At 37.4% G+C, this 21369-nt stretch overlaps 4 protein-coding genes across 4 annotated transcripts; 3 read left to right on the top strand and 1 right to left on the bottom strand.

Annotated features, from left to right (window-relative positions):
• Nucleotides 1–13: 13 nt before the first annotated feature.
• On the top strand, nt 14–15918 carry LOC108014688 (uncharacterized). The gene is made up of 2 exons (XM_017080866.4): nt 14–303; nt 14376–15918. Exon 2 carries the CDS (start codon nt 14474–14476, stop codon nt 14642–14644), a length of 171 nt encoding a protein of 56 aa, XP_016936355.1. The 5' UTR covers nt 14–303; nt 14376–14473; the 3' UTR covers nt 14645–15918.
• Nucleotides 10114–11283, bottom strand: LOC108007471 (C-type lectin domain family 10 member A-like). The gene is made up of 2 exons (XM_017071190.4): nt 11129–11283; nt 10114–11068 (listed from the first exon to the last, which is right to left on the bottom strand). Exons 1-2 carry the CDS (start codon nt 11192–11194, stop codon nt 10355–10357), a joined length of 780 nt encoding a protein of 259 aa, XP_016926679.3. The 5' UTR covers nt 11195–11283; the 3' UTR covers nt 10114–10354.
• Nucleotides 15919–16235: 317 nt separating the features above from the next.
• LOC108014609 (zinc finger protein 431) lies at nt 16236–18563 on the top strand. Its single transcript, XM_017080775.4, has 2 exons — nt 16236–16394; nt 16537–18563. The coding sequence occupies exon 2, from the start codon at nt 16541–16543 to the stop codon at nt 18434–18436; it is 1896 nt and encodes a 631-aa protein (XP_016936264.2). The 5' UTR covers nt 16236–16394; nt 16537–16540; the 3' UTR covers nt 18437–18563.
• A 345-nt stretch (nt 18564–18908) lies between these two features.
• On the top strand, nt 18909–21355 carry LOC108020156 (zinc finger protein 431). The gene is made up of 2 exons (XM_036812862.3): nt 18909–19061; nt 19117–21355. The coding sequence occupies exon 2, from the start codon at nt 19121–19123 to the stop codon at nt 21230–21232; it is 2112 nt and encodes a 703-aa protein (XP_036668757.2). The 5' UTR covers nt 18909–19061; nt 19117–19120; the 3' UTR covers nt 21233–21355.
• The last annotated feature ends 14 nt before the right edge of the window (nt 21356–21369 follow it).

Below are 21369 nucleotides of genomic sequence, written 5' to 3'. Positions count from 1 at the left end.
GCTCCCGATTCTTTTCACCGTTACGCTACCGTTGCACAGCGATCGAATACTACGCGTCTTACGTCCGTGGAGGAAATTGAAAATCGCACAAGTTTTCGAGTTTTAAAAAATCCCTTGAAAACAACAAGACTCGGCGAGAACGGAAAATTTGTTAGCTGCTTGTCACCTTCGAAAAGTATCTGTGTTCTGGCCACTGCCATCGATTGTCGAAAGCATTTCAGCCAGGGCCTACTTAGCTGAACTAAAAGCAAAAAAACAAAAAAAAAGGCAGCCATCAAAGGAGCTGCCAACTATCAAACTACGGTAAGTTTAAAAGACCGTTACGAGCCAGTGTTGTGTAACGCCATACTCTTTTATGCTGCGTATGTCCTTGCGAAGGCTGCACGTGTCCTTGAAATGCGTCAAGTGGTTCCTATGACGCTCTCTCTTTCGCATCAATGCTACTCTCTCCCTCTCTCTCTCTGTTCTTTTTACGCATTTTACGTAATCACGCCTAAAAGTTTTTTGTTTTTGCGTTTTTCCGTTTCGAGCGTAAATCTCGACTCGTTTTTCATTTGGTTTTATGGCCTCCCCAATCCCATACCCATTTCCACCCCGAGTTCTTTTTCGCATTTCCTTTGAAAATTCCGATATGAACGAGAGCTCTGCGACTTATGTGCTTCCTGCCTAAAACCAGATTATCCCATAAGGGTCTCGCCTTTTTATCGGCGAAGGACATCTGCATATCAAGAGGATGGACCGCAACTTGAAAGGAAAATCTATTTCTTTATTTATTTTATGCGAAATTGATTTACTTGGGTCGCAAAGTGGGTTGTAATACTTTCGGTTATGGAAAAATGTTATTATAAAAAAGGGTCTCCATGATAAAACTTTTTTAAGTATGAAAATTTGGTACCTACAAACTCCTAAAAATGAATGTTCTAAGTAGGTTAAGTGCCAGTCAAAACAACAAATGCAATTTTTTCTTAGCCATAAATTATATTTTTGCTATGTCATCTTAAGTTCTAAATTTCTGCAATGTGGACATTTTGTTCTGTGATTTTAATTTCTTTATGGTAAATGTTTACATATGTATGTATTTACGCAATGGAATAGTTTTTGATGTGGCCAACCACATAAAGTTCGAGACAAGCGTACATATTCTACATGTCTTTTCGAAATTCAAATATTTTCTTGAAAATTAGATTGCGTTCTCTTTATAACATTTTTTATTTTGGTTCATTTTGCAATGTTCTGCTTTGGTTTTTATAAATATGAAACTTATTACCTTTAAGAAAATCTTGACTTTCAAATTTATTATGTTATTTTTTAACCAACTTATTAAAAGAAAATGTAATTGGTTGATTGAACTTTGTACACATTCTTTTTTTCTGATCTTTAAATTCTTTAAAGTAAAATTTGAGCCGTAGTTTTCCGTCCTGTTGACTAAACACAGCCTTTCCTGGGAACTTTGAAAGTAGCTCTCATGCGAACTGAGGCGCATAATCTTTTTGCCGTTTGGCTGTTATAAGGAATTGGTTCGTTCCCTTTTCTGTTGGCAGTTGATTACTTTTGCCCCATGTACTCGACGAGTAGGTTCACACAGAAAGTTCTCAAAGGCTTCCTCGGCCCCACCTCCTGGCTTTCAATTATGTCACTTCATCTGTATTCCACACACCAGTCAGCCAGCTGAACCGAACTGATGTACCGCCCCCTTTTTGGCTTCAGTTTATTAATCATTTCTGGCTTTTGTTTATGCCCTGGCATGGCACTGGCATTTTATATAGGCCAATGAGCCGAACTGTATGTGCGGCATGGTCTTTTGTTATGGGCCGCAGCTAGTTCACAGCCCCAACATCAATTACGGCATAAATGTTGAGGAATCGCTATAATTTAATTAATTTGCTTTGTCCTGCTGGCAGAGACATGAAACATAAAACATAACGATTAATATTCATCGTGCGAAGCTCACGAACCCATTCAGTGTAATGAGCCATCTTTAATGGCAATTGAACACTTGGCCATTTAATTGGGCATTCACTGTTGTCTCACATATAAGAAACGAGTACATAACTCATCTGTAATATATATCAGCTATCGGATTCTCTATCTAGGTCAGCTCTGTTGGTCGTTCATTTCTTATCATATCGTTAAGTGCACTTGGTGTCCCTCAACCATAACTATAACCAACATATGGGGCATAAAAACCCCAAAAAAAAAAAAACACAAAAACTTATCAAACTTTGGGTCGTTTGTATTGCATTTATAACACTCGGAAACTCGGGGAAGCCACCACAAAAGAGAAAAGGAAATCAATATTTGCGCTTAAAATAATAAAGCGAATGGAGGAAAACCAAAGCAACAAAGGAGATTACAAACATGAATCGCTTTTCCCGGGGGCCTGGGGTCGGAATATTGGGGCGGTCATGAAGTGTTTGCCAGATAAGCAAGGCAAGCACTACCTAACTACTCCCCCAACTTACCACTAAGTGCATTTTTATTAACGAGAATTATACAAATGTCATTGATGACATCAACAAATTTGAGGCCAGCTGGCTGAAAACCAGAGATATATTTGGAAAATGAACTGTCATGCAGGAAAAGCGCTTGGAGCTGGGTGAATGTTTTGTTTTGAGTAATTGAAAATTTTGTTTTGGAACTTTTAATAGATTTGATAAATTACCAATGCTTTCTATGTGTTATAAATGATGAAAAATATTTTTCGAACTTGTTTACTCAAACTTTTATTAGGTACATTGTTAAAAAGTGTGAGGTTATTATTATTATTTTAGGAAATAAATTATAAAGCTTTCCAGATAAGACAAAATTCTTGATTTTCATTTCAAAATAATAGTATAACTTCTTTGTATTTTCTTCAAATCACTTCCCCAAAATTTTTGATGATTTCTACGATTGTCCGGATGTGATAAATTCAAACCTTAAGCATTTGCTAACATATTTAAGCCAATTCCAATTAAACCATTTTATTGTTAATTTCCCCATTCTATCTTCGAAATTTCAATTACCCAAAAGCGGAAATGGCCTCGAAAAACCGAAATGAGCCTTGTCACTCCAATTCCGATAAAAGTTCACAGCTGGCTTATAGATGGGAATGGTTAGAATGGCTCGAATGGTTAGAACCCTAGTGAATTTTCCCCGTTTCGTTTGACTGATTGAGATTAGCCGAAAATTAATGACAAGCCATCAGTCTGGGGCCTACAATGAGTTCCAAAAACAATTTGGCCAAACCAAAAAAAAACAAAAACATGTTAAGTCAACAACGTTGAAAGGCATAAATTATTTACCACAATTTACGCACAGAACCAGGACTTGCTGAAAATTCCGAAGCGTGTCAAATGGAAATGGAAAATGGTCAGTGGAAGTTGGCGGTGAAATGGGGAAACTCAAGTTTGACAGGAAAAGCAGACAGACAGGATGGGCGGAAGTGGGCGTGGTCCGTCATGTCAATTAGATTTAATCGAAAATCGATGCTTTGATGCTTGAGCTTGCATTGAAAAAGGTCACGAAAAGGTTGATACCATATGCAAAAAGTTGGGGTCAAACCCAGTGAACCTTACCCCATCAATTCAATTTTCCAGCGGCGTAAGTGTGTGTGGTCTTCAATATTTTCACAGCGTCATCTTTGTTTATTTTGTGGCCCCTCCAATAAGTGTTCTGAATTATGCATTGACCACGATTGGAAGTTCTTGAGGGGGAAAGACCCCTGAAGACCCCCTCGCTAAGCTGGAAAACTCATTGCAAAGTGAATTGCTTTGGTCAGCACAGAAAGTTTTTAAGTCATCGAGAAGTGGGGCAATGTAGGTTTGGGGAACTTGTGAAGATGGTGTGTGGTCTTCGACTTAATTGGAAATTCTTGAAAGAATAAACTTCAAAGTCAAAAAATAAAGAGAGTTTTGAGGTTTTTAAGAACCCTTTCTACATCAAATCCTTTTATTGGATGTGGTAACTTAAATATTAAATTTTTCCATTTTTCTTGCTAAGGTTCACTGATAAAAAACGAAGTAAATACAAGGATTTCATATTCAATTTGAATTTTATTGCTATATTTTTCATCAAGTTCGGTTTTTATTTACCTTAAATACGAAAATATTTAATTTTACAATTATTGTTCATTTAAAGATTTTAACATTTGAATATAATATGAAAATAATATATTATTATAAACTAAATATAACTAAGATCAAAACTAATATTTACAATCTACCTTCAATTTAAATACTTTCAAATTAAATCACGCAATTTATTATATTTTGTATTGACCATAATGTTTTTGTGTTTATTTTTCTGTTCCATATTTGTATCAGTGTATTTTTCTAAATATATCTAAATAAATAAGAAATAAAACCATTAAGAGATTCGCCAACGAAATCTTGGCAAATGTATTGTATCTTTTCAATTCATAAATCTTTCGATTTGTTTTAAACAAAAATACTTTCTTGAGTCTTAATGCGTGAAAATGTTTCACTAATTGCTTATAGTTATTTGAATGTCCTAATCAATTAGTACAATTTGATTTACATTAAAGCTTAAACACATTGGGTTTCAAGGGCACTGAATTCAGTTCAAATTTAATTAGGTATTTTCATCATTCAGATTTTATAGGTTTATTATGCATTGCATTTTGGTTGCCTTCATTTAAATTTCATTGGGATATTTTCCGTTGTTTCATTAATTTATTTAAAACAACTTAACGAGCCATAAAATAATCCCCCCATCAGCGTAGCGATCTCTCGCTCTGTCCATCTGTATTTTTACCCCGTCTATCTGGCTTTGTGTGCCGCATTTCTTATCAGGGGCCGGCATAGAGATTTTCCCATCATTATGTAAGAGGTTAGTTCGGTCATAAAACCATGCTTCAGATCCACACCCCCTTTTTTTTCCCCCAGCCAAGTTAACGAGCTGCCCACAATGGGACTTTGGTTTTAGCTAATGACCGACTGGCCAAAGCTGACCGCGCAATTTCTTTTGGCCAACTTTGAACTTCGTATACCCCGTTTTTCTTTCCTCTTTCCTCATGCTTCAACTTTATTTTTTGGTGGCCGCATTTGGCTTCTTGTTTATTGGCCTTTCCTTCGCCATCGTCTTGAGGTCTTGAGGTTTATTATTGTTTACGTTGGCATTTCATGCGCAATAATGGTATAATATTTGCATTCGTATTGGCGTACGTGGCGTATGCGTAATGGTCGTGCCAAAAGAACAGGAAATGGAAGTGGCCATTGGCTATATTGCACATGGGGCACCCCTGGGTTCTTCGCACTCCGCGTAATGGTTTGTTTGAAAATGTATTTATCCGTCTGGGGAATGTTTTTGCTACGCTCGAGTGGGGGAATACGAAAATATTAAGGTGCGATTTCGCAATGGGTCAGTGTCTGGTTTACTAATTGCTGTAGAATGTTCCATGTTTCTTGTACAGTTAAAGGTCATGTAAAAAATAATAATAACATAATAAACCATTTTTACTTGACATTTAGGAGTTATAAATTGTACAAGAAATATTTTTCTAATAATAAAACATGCGATGAAAAGTAGAATCTCTACAATGTTTTTAGATAGATTAAAAAAAAGGAAAATACTCGTATGTTCGGTTTTATTCATGAGGCACGCTTGATTTAAATGTAAATGTTCTATAACGACGAAGATATTTTAATGTTATGATGCCGCATGTGCAGGCCTGTATCATTTTTAGAGTATTCGATAATATCTTGAACATTTTACATAATATGATAATAACTTACCCAATACTTCATAAAGAATAATAAATAATTAATATTTTATAACTTGTATCTGGTATTATATTGAAGAATATGAATATTTTACAGCTTGAATCTAGGAAGGAAAGTACTATCTATTTATTGTTATTATTATTATAAAGATCTTTTCCCATTGTATAAATTGATTCTGTCTTAAAACATAGAGACCTTTTCCTCCAAGTAAACCACTTTAAAAGTTTTTAGCTTTACCTAAGGTAAATTGACTTAAGAGCCAACCTAATTGTGTGCCATTATCTAGGATTTTGTGGGGCTCAGCGTAAAGTTTTCCCTGCTGAAGTTTTCGTCGAACAGCTGACAACTGGTCTTCGGGCTGTTTTGGGATGTTTCTTCCTCGGGCCTGTGACGTCTAACAATTTTCCATTTAAACGGCTTTGTCTCTGATGTTTGCATCTCATTCCAGCTGTTCACCATTGTCAATTATATTTGTCTTTCTCAGGCCGAGGTGGCTTCTTCTGGCCCAGTCGCCCACTGTCGCTGTGTTTGTTCTGTGTATCTGAAAGATACTTGCAGCATAGCTGCATGTAGCTCGTATTCCTCAACTAACTCAACTAACCCGCAACATGGCAGTTTTTCTTTCGTTTTTTTTTTTCGGTTAATTTACATGACAACACGTTTCGAAAGTCAGTCAACAGAGGGCACAGGAGGTGAAAAGAGAGATGAGATGTGTTGGTAGTTGTGGAGTAGCCCACAGAGATGGGGGCATTGTAAAGTAACTCGTAGATACAGATACATTCGCTTGTAAGTTGCAAGTTAACTAGACTGTTACAATGTCGCAGTTGCCAGGGGGGGGGGGGGGGGGGGGGGGGGGGGGGGGGGGGGGGGGTTACGTAGGGCACTTGCCGCCTTTTTTGCGGTTTTTCCCCCATCCCAAAATGCTTGACTGCGGTTCTGGGCCAAAAGACAATGCATCTGCTGGCTACACTTTTCTCCGCAGCTTCGTTTCACTGCAGCCACTGCAATCGGGGAATTAGCATTCTTATAAATATTTATTCAGGTTTTTCCCATCTTCTCTATGGTGTGTATCTTTGCCTCTTTGAACTCCCATTATCGTCCAGTGTGTGTGTGTGTGCGCTGTTAATATTTATGATTTATACGTAAGATCTCTTGAGTATTGCCTTCTAATTGCCGACTCAAGTTGAACGGGTCCCCAACTTGACTTCCCACCATGTGATGTCATTTGTTTGTTGTTTCTTGGTGAGATCACAGCAAGATTTGGTCATGTAATGCTTGCTGTTTGAAGAAAATACAGAGGGAGGCCCCAAGGTCCTCCGCTCTATTATTTAAGCTCCATTAAATCAATCAAACGGCTTACAATCAATTCGAAAATGCGTATTACAGTACAGTCTGACCCAATTAGATATCGTTATCTATTTACAAAGATCTGGCGCTCTAGCTCTAGAGTCTAGACCTCTCTATCGGTGTCTCAATTTCGCTCAGCTTTCAAATTACAATAGCAGCAGCCATGCCAATCAGTTGCACTGAGAGAAAAGGGTATTCATACAGAAAAAAAGGGATTTAAAAAATAAATAACTTATTACTTATTTAAATTAAAAAAAACAAAAAGGTAATATTTAGAGTAATACATCATAAATTGCATGACTTAGTTGGAAAAATTTGAAACAAGGCAGCAAAAATTAGATACTATGTTAGTAATATTAATTTTAAATATTTTACTTATTTAATAAAATGAATTTAGTACTAAAATCAAAGTAAAAATCTTTAATTAAACTAAAAAGTTAATTAAAATATTTTCATATTTTAAATTAATAAAAACCACAAGGGATAAAAAATATTGAGAAAATATTTAAGCTAAGAAAAAACGTTTGGTTCTACTACTTTTTTAATCACATGTTAAATAAAAAATATTAAAATAATCGTTATAAAATGAAATAAATGGTATAGTTACTTTGCCTCGTTAAAGATAATAATTATAAATATAATGTTTAATGGTAAGTTAAAACTTAACAAAAAATGTAAGCAACGATTAATTTTATGTGGAAAATGGTTGATAAATTCAATACTACTTATATTGTTCTCAGTGTAGAATGAGTGGCAATGGGCAAGTGATATTGAAGCCTCATTAAGACGGATGTCAAAGTGGGCGGATGGGTGGCTGGGCGTTACAGTGGGTCTCGGTGGGCGTGGCAGTGGGTCGCTGTTTGTTGTGGCATCTGCGGTCGTGGTTGCAGTTGTGGTAGTGCTGTGTCACTCAGCGAATCGCTCAAGTGGCACGCGCTTGATAACAACACCAAGTCGAGCTCCCAGTTGCCATGTTTCCCGGTCCCATTTCCCATTCTCCATTCTCCATGGGGAACAACGCACTGCAAGTCGGGGAACATTCATTTGAAATGCAATTGAAACCGCCAGGGACAGTCAGTGACATGACAGCAGATAGCGGTATGCGACAGTGGCGGCGATAATAATAATAACGATAGTGGGAAAAGTTGGGGCAGTTATCTTACCGCCGGTTTGCATTCACAGCAAGTATTTAAAAGTTAGCAGGTGAATGCTAAACACGGTTCTAATAACACTAAGTGGAGGTAATGAGGTCAGCTAGTAAAAAGCTAGTAAAGTTACAGTAAAAGCTAGAACCAGTGTGGAAAAATCAAATATAGATCAATAGACAAAAGTTCTTTTAAACATACATCAGGTTCTTATGTTAAAATGTACTTTTAACAGGCGATCTGGGCAAAGTTTGGTGGGATACTTATAATAATGTATAATAAATGTAAATACAAGGTATAGGGAGATTATATGTTTGAAATAAGCGTAGATACCCAAGTTTCCAAGTATCAGAATGATTATATCTTCACAGAGAGAATTATTCAAGTACATTGTTCTTGAATTAAGAACATTGGTTCCTAAAAACCGTTTAAGTACATTTTGGTATCAATGTTCTCAATACTAGAACGAAACGGTGAGAAGAGAAAAGTTAAACTGAGTTTACTTAACAAATTTTTAACAAGTATACACTGGCTGGACTAATAGTTTGGTAATTGAGATATACAATGTAAATACCGTCAATTCAACTTGATTCAAGAACATTGAAAACATATTTAACTTCAAAAATGTCGTTCTATTTTAAAGATTATTTTTAACTCAGATGAGAACGTCAGAATTCTTTCTATGTACACCCTTTGTTCGCCGGTTCATAAAAATGTCAATAACCATTCTGTTTAACCAATTTGCGAAATCAGGTTAACTAGTGTTATCAACGGCGTTTCAGGCATTCGTAGCTGCCATGTTCCTCCGAATGCCAAATGGCAAATGCCAACTCCCTACTTTTGGCTATCCAACTGCCACTTTTGAAACGAGCGACGGAGGGAAAAAGACGAGTTGAAATGGAAAATGCATGAAAAGCACAAATTGATAATTGAATTTGGCACAGGCTCAAACTGCAGTTGTTGTTTTGCTACTATATACTACTATATACTACTATATACTACTATATACTACTATTGCACAGTATGTGGCGCCAAGTGGGTCAATGTGAGCCGGGGTGACAAGCAAGAAATGCACATGTGCATAGAAAAAGTAAAAAATCACACACATCAGAGGCTACAACAAAATTGAAGCCAATTAGGAGGAAAATGGAAAATATTTGTCAACCAGCTGAAAACAAAGTGCAAATGTAGGTGTAAAAAAACCAGAAAATCTATCAAGATTCACATCATATTATTGGCTGTTATTCGGCCATTATGGGCCCTAAAATATGTCAAGCTGTCTGCGTGGGCGATAAAACTTCAGGGCAACACAATGATGGGCAACAAATTACCGAAAAGACAGCGTCGTCATCAAAGATATTCGATTTCCAACACTCGACACTCATAAATTTCCCAAGAGCTGGCGCCCAGGATATTGAAATGCACTCATGACCCCCGGGGGCGGGCACGAAGTCCACAAATACTCGTGGATATACACCAAATCTAAAGTATTGCATGTTCGCACCCATTTCTCCACTTTCCCCCCGACTTCAAAACTGCCTTGGCTTTGGGGCATTCGGTTAATTTAACGGCAATAAAAACATCACGCATACGCCCCGCAGTGCCAACCGATGGGGGATGTGGTAGGGGGGATCCAATAAAACAACCGCCTTGAAATTGTCGTCGAAGAGATGAGGAGATAGAACAAAATTTCAATTATTAGTTGGCACACCAGGAACAACTAGCCTAACCAAAGTTAGGCAAAATAAGAACAACCTCGACTTCAACCCATTTCTAATTTTTCTAAAGATAATTAGTTAAAAATATTCGAATCAATTATAAAGTAACTATTCAAATTATAAGTTATAGTTCTCGAGATAAGCGTTCATACTCTGAAAAGAATTGGGTGCTACGTTAAATCTTGTTGCTCTTGGTTTAAGTTTATTTCTATATCCAAAAAGGTCCATTACATCTTGGGTGGATTATCTTTTTGTTTTGTGATTACTTTTATCAAATGCCTAAGTAGCAATATGCTAAGTACATTTTGTTTTTATTTATTTAATTTTTTTATTTTCTCAAATCAAACATTTTTTAATTCATACAAATTTTTGAATGAAATTATATGGTTTATTTGGTGAAACAGCTTCAAAATTCTTTGAATTACGATTTGGATTGTGGCTCGACTTCGCAAATGAATAAATTAATGGTTGAGCACTTTGCGTCATTCATGTAAAAGTTATTATTTCCTTGCAGTTCCACACAATCTTCTACAAATTCATGTTCACCTCCATTATTAGGTTCGTCATGACCCCACTTTAAGAATTTTGGTTCTGTCTGTGTAAAACTGGATATAAATTCATCTTCGTCCTCCCTGTCATTAATATCAATCCAATAGTTTTTGTCAGTCCTTAAGTGCTCAGCAAGAGCCTTCCACTCCTCTTCACTTTGAAGAGTCGCAAGATGTCCATTCTTTAGAGCACAAGTATCATGGGCACCATTCCAGCTGTGCCCATCGCAATTCTCGATATAGTAATACTTTTCACCAATCTTCTGAAGCACCTCTGGATTCTGACTCTTTGCCATTTGGTTTTCAATGGCGCCGAGCTTTTCAACTAGGGCGTCGAATTTAGAAGTTAAGTTCTCCAAGTGATTAGCCAACTCCTGCTTTAAAGCAACATCCAGTTTCTCGATTCTCTCACCAATGACAGTTTCATCGGCAACAGGCTTATCCTTCTCCAGAGACTGCGATACCTCGATTCTCCGTTGAGTGGGCAAGTGGGTTTCTAATCTTCGAATTCTCTCCTCAAAGGCATCACTATCAGCATATTGCCGAGCTTCCAGAGTCACAAGTCTTCGCACTAGGTCACTAGAGAACTGCAATAAAGACGATAACATTACAACTTTGGTTCAGCAAGATAGGCCAATTGGGGCTACCAAATCTTTTCCAAGAGTATTTTGAACAAGAATTCCAAAAAAGAAAAATAATAAAAATGTACGCATTGCGTAAAATAAAGATCTACTTAATGGATTCGTAAGCAAATATAATAGAGGACTGAAAAATTTTTAACAGCTCCCCGACTTTTATAGCCCTCTCATTTGTACATAATTAATTTCTTATCAACCTTATATGCAATAATAGAATTCTGAAGAAATCTGCCAAAAAGTAGTCTAGGCTGCCTCTATAGTCATCTCTTATCATGACATATTTATTAGTAGGTTTTCCCAAAATCTTATATTTAACATTAAATGTACATACATACAAAAATACAAAAAAAGTCTTCCAAGAACAAGAATATAAGCTACCTAATCTAACAAATGGACTGATGGTTATATGATTTATATATATATATATATATATTTATATTATATATATATATATATGATTTAATTGTACAATTTCTTGTTTACTTATAATAATTTTTTTAAACGTAAAAAGTGTTCCTTCAGTTATTTCCAGATCTTTCTTTGATAAATTCGGTTGGTTAAAAATAAAATAATTCGTAACTGTAAAACGTTAAAGATTCTTTTTACTGGAGTAGAACAAAATATGACCAAAAGCTATTGTTAAAAAAAGGAAACTATTTTTTCAAAAGCATAGGCAGTCATCTGATATTGCCGTCCGATTTTTATAAAACTAAACATGCAATTCAAATAATATAAAAAGTGTTGCATTTCTGTGTTTTTAATTGTACAGATTAGAAATTAAATAAATATTTTATTGCCATTTTTAGTTTTTGTACTTAATTAGTTTAATTTTTCCGTGAACTAGTAAACTTTTTCGAAATATCTTAATACTCGTTTCGAAGGCAAAAAAGTGTCGACCGAGTTGTGAAACTTGAAAAGGCATTAAAGGTGGGGAAGGGGTATTATACATAGATATGTGGGCGAGTATCGTGTTGGCCCGTTAGCTTTAAGACGCCCACACCATCACGATCTCTCGCCCCATCCCTCTCTGACTGACAACACAGCAGCTGCATTCGAAGTATTCCAAAGATTAAAACGAAAAATGAAAATATTTCTCATTCCCGAAATGTTTATGTCAAAGCTAAGAAGAAGAAATGGAAACCAAGCAGGGGCGTACGTGGAAATGGAGTCAAAAAGGGGACACTGGATGGAAATTTTAAACTTTTTTGGAAAACTCCGATAATTAATCGAAATGCCTTTCTTTTATTGATACTGTGGAATTTTTATAGAACTAATTTAAGCCATAATTGCTTTTCCTAAAACAAATTTATTGGCCTAAAGTTCTATAAATAAGAGGCGGAGTTGGTGTTATAAGTAGTTCGATATAGTCATATTTTTAAAATAATATAATAATTATGATTGCAAAGTGTTCGGGAAACGGCTTCTTTGATGGGTATACTTAGGGATATTATTAGTCCTTTTGAAATTATAAATAGGTAAACCTTTAAAACTTGTATTTTTTGTTATTTCAAATGGGTAAGTGTGGAATTTAAGTACTATTTTCCCTATATTACCCACTGTTCTCCCAAATGTTCGTTGGCCCGGCTATCTTCATGATCTCAGCATTATAATGAGCCAACCGAATGCGCAGGCGTATTTTGAGCGGTGACAAGATTGCTTACAAAACATACAAAGTAAAAAATAATATTTAGCAAGAAGCTAGAAGGAAAAGCGATCTCCAAACATACAAAGCGGAAAAAACAAAACAATATTTCTATGTGTCGCGTGGACGCGACAAGCTGCTGTCGTAGTTTTTTATTATTATCTGCTTGATATATGGAAATGTTTTATGAGCGGACTGCACTTTTCGACTGTCGCCATAGAAATATAACCCATATATGTGACACACAGACGAAAACGGACAGGGATTGTAAAGCTTGGCTGGGAATTGAAATTAATTTGCTGCCCAAAGGCGGTGGGATGAAATGTGGGAGGGGTGTAGATTGCACATTGCATAATTACCAGTGACGTAGGACACACACAATCTTTCCCTTTCACATATTGTACTATGTAATCTTTTTTCAGCCAAAAAAAAAAGAAGCAGGATTTTGTCCAATTAAAGCAAACATCAATTCTCAGATCTTGTGTGTGTACTCGAAATGTAAACTTTACTTTACGTACATGCAGTCTCACTTACAAAGCCGATTTGTATGTTTCTCTTTTATTATCCGTAACGAAGCGTTCGGTTTTGTCATTGAATCTGGCTTTAGCCAGATCTGGAAAAACTGGAGCAGGCAAAGGCAACGTTTCGATTTGGGCCTCTTTTTTTGGGCATACCACTCGTGTGCAAAGCGTACATACTTCAGTGCATATGGGCAAGGTCATCAGCTTTGGATGGGTGGGTTGTACAATGCCCTGGGTGTGTGTGGAGCCAATGGAGCATTTCGATTAGAGCTGAGCAGCCCCGTTGGTAAAAAACTAGTTCGTTTTTATGGGTAGGTAGTAGGGCAACATTTAAATTAGAGTGCAAGTTGGGAAAGTCGTATTGTTTTGGTTTGTAAAGATAGCATTTAAGGTAAAAGGGGTTAAGTAAAGCAAAGTTCCTAAGGTAATATTAAAAACAAATCTCTAGTTTTTATGTTATTAAAGTTATAATACCAGGATATCGTTCCAAAGTAACATGTAATTAAATTAATTTTAATATATTATGATATGATATAATATGATTTATATATAATACTTTTTTTTATATTTTAACTCTTAAAAGTATATTTTTGATCACCGGGGGATTTTGGGGTACTTGCCGACTTTTAAGAATATCATAATACGAGTATTCCTGTTTCTAAATTTGATAACCGGGGGATTTTGGGGTACTTGCGACTGTTAAGAATATCATAATACGAGTATTCCTGTTTCTAAATTTCTAAAATAAAAAGTTATAACTCTATAAAGTAACATTTTTTTTTTAAATTGTTGTTGCTTTCCAGAATAGGTATTATGTAATATCTACCATTTTTTTTGGGTAGGTAAATTCAGTAGACTTCGCTGAGAAAACCCTTGAAACCACTTTCTCATTCACCGCATCATCCTTCGATTCCCCATTAGTCAGCTTTTCTCAGAGGATTTTTGGGGATTTGCTGACTGGCGTTCAAATGTCACGGCAGCCACTCGACAAAAAAAGGGAGTAGAGTGATGCTTGAGGCCTCCATCCATTGATTTTCAATAGCACTCGACCTATACTAATCCCCCGCCCATTTCTTCCGTCTTCTCCTTGCAGCCTGTGCGTTTCGTTCGTTCCACGCTTGTGACCCCGTAGCCCACGTCCACTTTTGTGGCGTGTGCAATCCAGAAGCCGCCAAGACGACTTACTCGATAATGAAGATGAGCTCGCCCAGGATCATGCAGCAGAAAAGGAGCAGCAAGTCCTCCAACTCGTCGCGGGTCTCGATGACCACCTCGACGGCGGAGGAGAATCTCCTGGAGTCGAAGCTCTTCAGTTGGATGCGTCTCTTCCGCTTCGCCTCGCTGCTCTGCCGCGCCGAGTAACGGAGCTAGTCTATAAGATCGAGATCCCCCACACACTCGAGATCCTTCCCATCCCCCTCAATGCAAAGAAATGAAATGGTTAAGCATATAACAAGATACTCGAACTAGTTGCCGCTTTTCAGTCAAGTTTTCCTATATATAATGAGACACCAAGAGAGAGAAACACCAACCTATATTGTCACCTTAACTTTTCCAGCAATGTAGCGATTAAGTATTACCAAATGAGTAATCAAGGATACACCTCCTACCAGAAATACCATGTTAAGTTTAAGCTGAAAAGCAAGGATTACCAACCACAATACCCCAAACAAAATAATACAATGTTTATTTTAAGCTCCTTTTTGGGAAATCGAAACCGTTTTCTTTCAGTTAGCTCTTCACAATTAAGTCAATTTTTAGTGTAAATTCCGTGGCAACGGAATTTCTCGCGCCTTTCGTACCTTTTGTATTGTAATAAGTGAAAAGAAATATGAGACACTTACAAATTGCAAACTACAAGCAAATAAATATTAAATCATAATCCACTTATTGCGTTTATTCGGGTTTATTAGTGCTTAAGTTTCGAGAACAGCCGACTACAACCATGAGGTATATATATATTTTTGTAATTACAACAATGTTTTGCGTGTCACAAACAAAATAAAAAAGCAAACATCAAGAGAAAACGTTTATGCAAGGCTATTAAATAGATAAATATATTAACTAAAGAAGCGAGCAATTGAGCCAGTACTAACAATAACAATACAATGTATACACACATGTAGAGGAATATATTTACACATCAAACTCGAATCGGAGTCTATGCAAATGCGCTTATCCAATAAATATTAACACTAACTCACAATAGTTATCCAAGCCCAGCAATATGAGAAGTGCATTTAACCCAAAGAAGTTGCCAAACGACAGCAATTGTTGTTAGTTAACACATTAGCGATGCAAAAAACACAATAGCGATGAAAGAATCTTGATTTCTGTACAACCTCAGACAGTAATAGAGAATATAACAATGAGCAAACTACGACAAGAAAGATAACAAATACATTTATCAGAGATTTTCGAAATTCAAATTTACTTATTAATTAGTTAGTAAGCCAAAATGCAACCCTGCAAGCATCACGGTAATAACGGTAATAATGGTAAATGCCAAAACAATGAGAAAACTGTACTAGAACATAGTAATATCACTGCAGCAGATAATTGTTGAGAAAAATGCAATAAATCGATATCGATCAATAAATAAAGTCTTTAAGCTGTTGAGTGTTCAATGCAATAAATGTTTTTAGTTATTATTTGGTGGGTATAAAATTGAACCCAAAATCACTGATCAAACATAGATAATACATTTGAATATTTGTATTGGGATCAACGTGATGGGTATGAATTTTTTTATTTTTTTATTTCTCTAAACTGGAACTAATATGTTAGGTAATATTTTTTTAATTTTAGTATTGCTATAAAACGGGGACATTAACTTTATCTAACACGAATTAGTCTTTTTTGAATTATCCGCCTAGTCGATAACAATTCGATAGCACAACATATGTTATTTGCTCTTAACAGCACACTTTACTGCAACAGGGTGCCTAGAGTACTTGAACTTGGGATGTTAAAGCAATGTAAACATAAATACGGAACATATGGTCCACTTTGAGAAACAAAAATGTAGTTTATTTATATTTTGGAGATATTTTTAGCCACGGAAATACCACCTAATAATTTGGAAACGTACACGCCTTGGTGGCGAAACTTGGTAACGTGTCCCAGGATTACAAAGGCTCAGAAATACTACAAACTAACTAAACCCAGCCCCTATAATGGGATAATTACAATAAGCATGTGCATTTGATATCACGTGGAGAGGTTAACTTTAGATATGGTTTTCTTGATTTCAGAGCAATGGAGGAAATATGCCGAGTTTGCCTGGGGAACTACGATGATATGGTCAACATATTCAAAGGAACCGACGAATTGGGACCTTCAATTCCGGATATGATTGCCCAGTGGTCTGGGTACCAAGTGGAGAAAGGCGACTCGCTCCCCGAGAATATATGCCTAAGTTGCTTGGAAGATGCCCAAAAGGCATTCGAGATCCAACAGGACTCCAAGATGGGACACCAAGTCTTATGCCAAGTCAAAAAAGTGGAGGGCATCGGGAAAGAGGACGAATCCTACGCAATATCAGACTCTGAGTGTGAAGAACCAAGCGAAAAGTTAGACTTTCAAGTTAAGTACACGTCAGCTACCAAAGAACAAGAATCAAGTGAAGAAAAGCAGGCCCAGCCTTACTTCTTCACGGATGAGATATCAATTAGTGATTCTAATCAATCCGATTGTGGGATTCCAGTGGATAGAAACAGTCGATCAGTTGATGAACTTGATCAAACCAATACCTATATCCAAGATGAAGATGAAGTCTGTGAAATATCAAGCGATGAAACCGACCAATCCGATTTGCTTGTTCAAGATGATGTATTGAGTGACGTATCAGTCGATGAAAATGATCAATTGGAGAGTCAGCTGGTAGATAATAATAGTAAAACAGCGAGTGATAAAACGGATTCTAGTAGTGATCAAACTTTCCAGTGTCCTTGGTGTCCAAAGATTTACATACGAAAACGGAATTTGAAATTGCATCTCCGTACTCACACTGGTGAGCGACCCTACAAGTGTTCCCAGTGTCCAAAATCTTTTATGAGCAAATCTGGTCTTAAATATCACTTGACGGAGCATACCGGGGAGCTACCGTTCAAATGTGACCAATGTCCAATGGCTTATCGAACCAAAACGAGTTTGCTTCGGCACATTCAACAACACTTTGAGACTTCTATGGAGTCTGTCCCAGAGAAACAGTCGTTTAACTGCTCCTACTGCCCAAAGACATTTTCAAAAGCATCAGATCTAGAGCACCACTTCGTGACTCACACGGAGGAACGCACGATAAAGTGTCCCCAATGCCCGGTGTTATGTCTAGATCAGTCACAACTCAACCTACATGTCCAGACTCACAATGAAGACCAATCCCATATATGTAAGCAGTGCCCAATGACTTTTAAGGATCAAAATTCCCTTAATTTGCACATCATGAAGCACACAAGCGATCCATTGCATAAGTGTCCTATCTGCCCAATGACTTTTAAACTGGAATGGCGAATGAACCAACACATGAAGACTCACAATGAAAAAAAGTCTTTTAAGTGCGACCACTGCTACAGGAGCTATACGCAACTGGAAGATCTTAACCGACATATCCTGGATCACACGGGAGACAAGCAGTTTAAATGTGATCAATGCTCAAAAGCATTTGCACATATATCTCTTCTCAACAAGCACATGCGTTCTCACTCGTCTGAATGGCCAATTAAATGTGATTTTTGCTTAACGTCCTTTGACCGAATGTCCGACCTAAACAAACATCTAAAGACGCACAGCGAGCACAGACCATTTAAATGTGACTTTTGTCCAAAGTCTTTTAAGTACCCAACTTCCCTTGTGATGCACACCCGTACCCACACAGGGGAACGGCCATATAAGTGCTCCGAATGCCAAAAGTCTTATAAGCAACCAGGCGAACTTAAGCGACACATTCGAACTCACACGGGAGAAAGGCCGTTCAAATGTAATTATTGTCCCATGGCTTTTATGGATCTTACAACTGTTAAGCAGCACATGCGGACTCACACGGGGGAGCGACCCTACAAATGCACCTATTGCGACAAAACTTTTTCGCGAACATCTACTCTTAATGTTCACATCCTTACTCATATAAAGGAGTTTAAGGCTGGAGCTTTATAGAGGCTCTATAGTTAAGTATTAATTAGTAAGGAGAGTTGCAATATGCACGCTTAAGAAGTCTTGGATATCAATTCATTGTTACATTTTTGATAAAAGCCAAATATACAATCATTGATTTAATATACAACGTGGTAAAATGAGTTTTTAATATCCTAAAACTGAAAATAGTTATATAATAGTCCTCGGAATGGGACTTTTTATTCATTTGGGGCAAAGTGCCGTAAAATAATCATTATAATCGACTGGATAATCAGGTTACTTTTTAGAAATTTTGAATTTTGTCATATTAATACTATCATAACATACCGGTATAGCTTATTAATATTAGCAACCTTTGCAAGGGTATAAAAACAAACCTGCAAGTTTTTATATTATTTTAAGCCAAGTCAGTTCTTTATTAGTTTGTATTATATTTGGTTCTACATTTTAAAAATACCCAAAATCGATAAGAGTTCGATTGCAGAATAGATAAATGCGTCTAACAGCACAGTTCACCCGGCACAGGGTGGTTAAAGTACTTAAAGAAATTTGGAGATATAAACAATCTGCAAAGTAGTTTTTTTTCAGGTACGGTACGGTACTATAAGTTAAAATATATTTATTATTGATAGAGGGTCACGCAAAGGTGAGCATGTCAAGTATGAAGTTGGATTTTATTCAAGTGCCACTCTTTTTTTCAGAGCAATGGAGGAAATATGCCGGGTTTGCCTGGGGCACTACGATGACATGGTCGACATATTTGCGGGAACGCTAGGATCGGGTCCTTCGATTCCGGATATGATTGCCGAGTGGTCCGGCTACCAAGTGGAGAAAGGCGACTCGCTGCCCGAAAGTATATGCTTAGGTTGCTTGGAAGATGCCCAGAACGCAGTCGAGATCCAAGAAACTTCCCAGATGGGACACCAGTTCCTATGCCAAGTCAAGGAAGTCGAGCGCATCAGAAATGATTTGCGAAAGGAGGAATACCTTACAATATCAGACTCTGAGAGCGAGGGATCTAGAGCTGGCCATCCAGTCGAGGACAAAACATTCGGGGAAAAGGAATCAAATAAAGAAAAGAATGTCCAGCAATTCGTTAGCGAAATTGTGGAACTAAACTCATTGGAGGATGAGATGTCACTCGGCCAAACTGATCAATCCGTGTGCCAGTTCTCGGAGGACAGTAACAATGAGATATCAGTTGGTGAACTTGATCAATCAAAGGGCTACGCTGAAGGTGAAGACGAAGTCTGTGAAATATCAGACGACGAAACTAAGTCATCAGATTGTCAAATTCAAGAGGATGAGAAGAGTGAAAAGTCAGTCGGGAAAGATGATCAACCCCATTTTAGAATTGAAAATGATGGTATGGATCTTGGTAGCCCGAAGACCTCTGACAACGAAGAGCGACCTCACAAGTGTCCCGTCTGTGCGAAAACCTTTGCACGCTATTGTAGTTTTAAAAATCACCTCAGGGGCCATGAGGAGGACCCTGACTCTGCATCATATCATAGTACTGACACTCCAAGTGACAATAGTAGACGACCACATAAGACGGATCAACCGCAGGGATTTATTAAAAATGACACTTCTTCTAAGTCGGATGACCTATCTAACCGTCCAAACCAATCAGGTCCAGAGTCCTACAGGAAGGTTCGATCGGATGAGCGCCCATATAAGTGTAATCTTTGTCAGAAGGATTTTGTGCGAAAAGCTGGTGTAATAGTACACTTGCGTGTTCACACGGGCGAACGACCCTTTAAATGTGACCTATGCCCCAAGGCATTTAAACAACAGGTTGACCTAAACCGACACATCTTGACCCACACAAAGGAACGACCGCACAAGTGTAACCTCTGCGATATGGCCTTTACGCATCCCTCTGCCCTCAAGGTTCATTTTCGCGATCACAGAGGAGAAAGACCATTTAAATGCGGTCGTTGCCCGAAAACTTTTAGGTATAATTCGTGCTTAAAAACACACATCCGTGAACACACGGGGGAACGTCCGTATAAATGTGATAAATGCCCGCAGGCTTTTAAGGCACCACAAGATTTGAAACGACACATCTGTAGTCAACCAAGGAAATTACAGTTTAAGCGAATTAAAAGTCTTAATCCTCAAAAAAAACACATGTTCCAGTGTGTACAGTGTCCTAAGATTTTTCGGTCGAAAAGTGTATTGAGAGTGCACCTACGGGTGCACACGGGAGAACGTCCATTTGAATGTGATAAATGCACCAAATCTTTTAAGCACAACATCGACCTAAAGCGACACATTTTAACCCACACAACGAAGGGGCAATACAAGTGTCAGCAGTGCGACATGTCCTTTGCGCGTCACTGGTGCCTCAATGTTCACATGCACGTTCACACGAGAGAGAAACCTGTACACTCGACAGAAAATCCATATAAATGTGATCAATGCGAGAGATCTTTTAACAAAGAATCCAGTCTTAGGCGACACACGACGATGTGTCACAAGAAAATATTCAAGTGCTTACATTGTACCATTGTTTTTACGGGAAAAAAGAATCTGGAGGAACATGTAAGGACTCACACACGTGAAAAACCATATAGTTGTGATCAATGCCCAAGGACATTTAAGTTTATGCCATCTCTTATGGCGCACAAACGAGTACACGTAGGAGAAAAACCGCATAAATGTGCTTATTGTCAGAAATCATTTGCCTATCAAGCCTCTCTAACGTCGCACATGCAGTCTCACTCCAAGTTGCGGACGTACAAATGTATCCAATGCCTGTTAAGCTTTACGCATCTACCCGCCCTCGAGAAGCACATAAAGACCCACACGTAGAAATGATCCCATAAACATTCACCCAACAATTTGACAAATCCATCACATTAGATTAATGTAGAAGTATAAAAAATTTTCTGATAATCAATAAATTAACATATACACATATAAGTTTTATTTAAAGGCGACTCCCTCCT

The sequence above is a fragment of the Drosophila suzukii genome, chromosome 2L, assembly GCF_043229965.1.
Source record: "Drosophila suzukii chromosome 2L, CBGP_Dsuzu_IsoJpt1.0, whole genome shotgun sequence".
Taxonomy (NCBI): domain Eukaryota; kingdom Metazoa; phylum Arthropoda; class Insecta; order Diptera; family Drosophilidae; genus Drosophila; species Drosophila suzukii.
The sequence above is the reverse complement of the archived record's forward strand: the minus strand, read 5'-3'. Positions and strand labels throughout refer to the sequence as shown.

Coding starts and splice junctions, on each gene's coding strand:
- LOC108007471 (XM_017071190.4), bottom strand. CDS start 11,194: ATGCGTACATTTTTATTATTTTTCTTTTTTGGAATTCTTGTTCAAAAT. Junction 11,069..11,128: donor ATACTCTTGGAAAAGATTTG/GTAGCCCCAATT, acceptor TCTTTATTGCAG/TTCTCTAGTGACCTAGTGCG.
- LOC108014688 (XM_017080866.4), top strand. CDS start 14,474: ATGAAGATGAGCTCGCCCAGGATCATGCAGCAGAAAAGGAGCAGCAAG.
- LOC108014609 (XM_017080775.4), top strand. CDS start 16,541: ATGGAGGAAATATGCCGAGTTTGCCTGGGGAACTACGATGATATGGTC.
- LOC108020156 (XM_036812862.3), top strand. CDS start 19,121: ATGGAGGAAATATGCCGGGTTTGCCTGGGGCACTACGATGACATGGTC.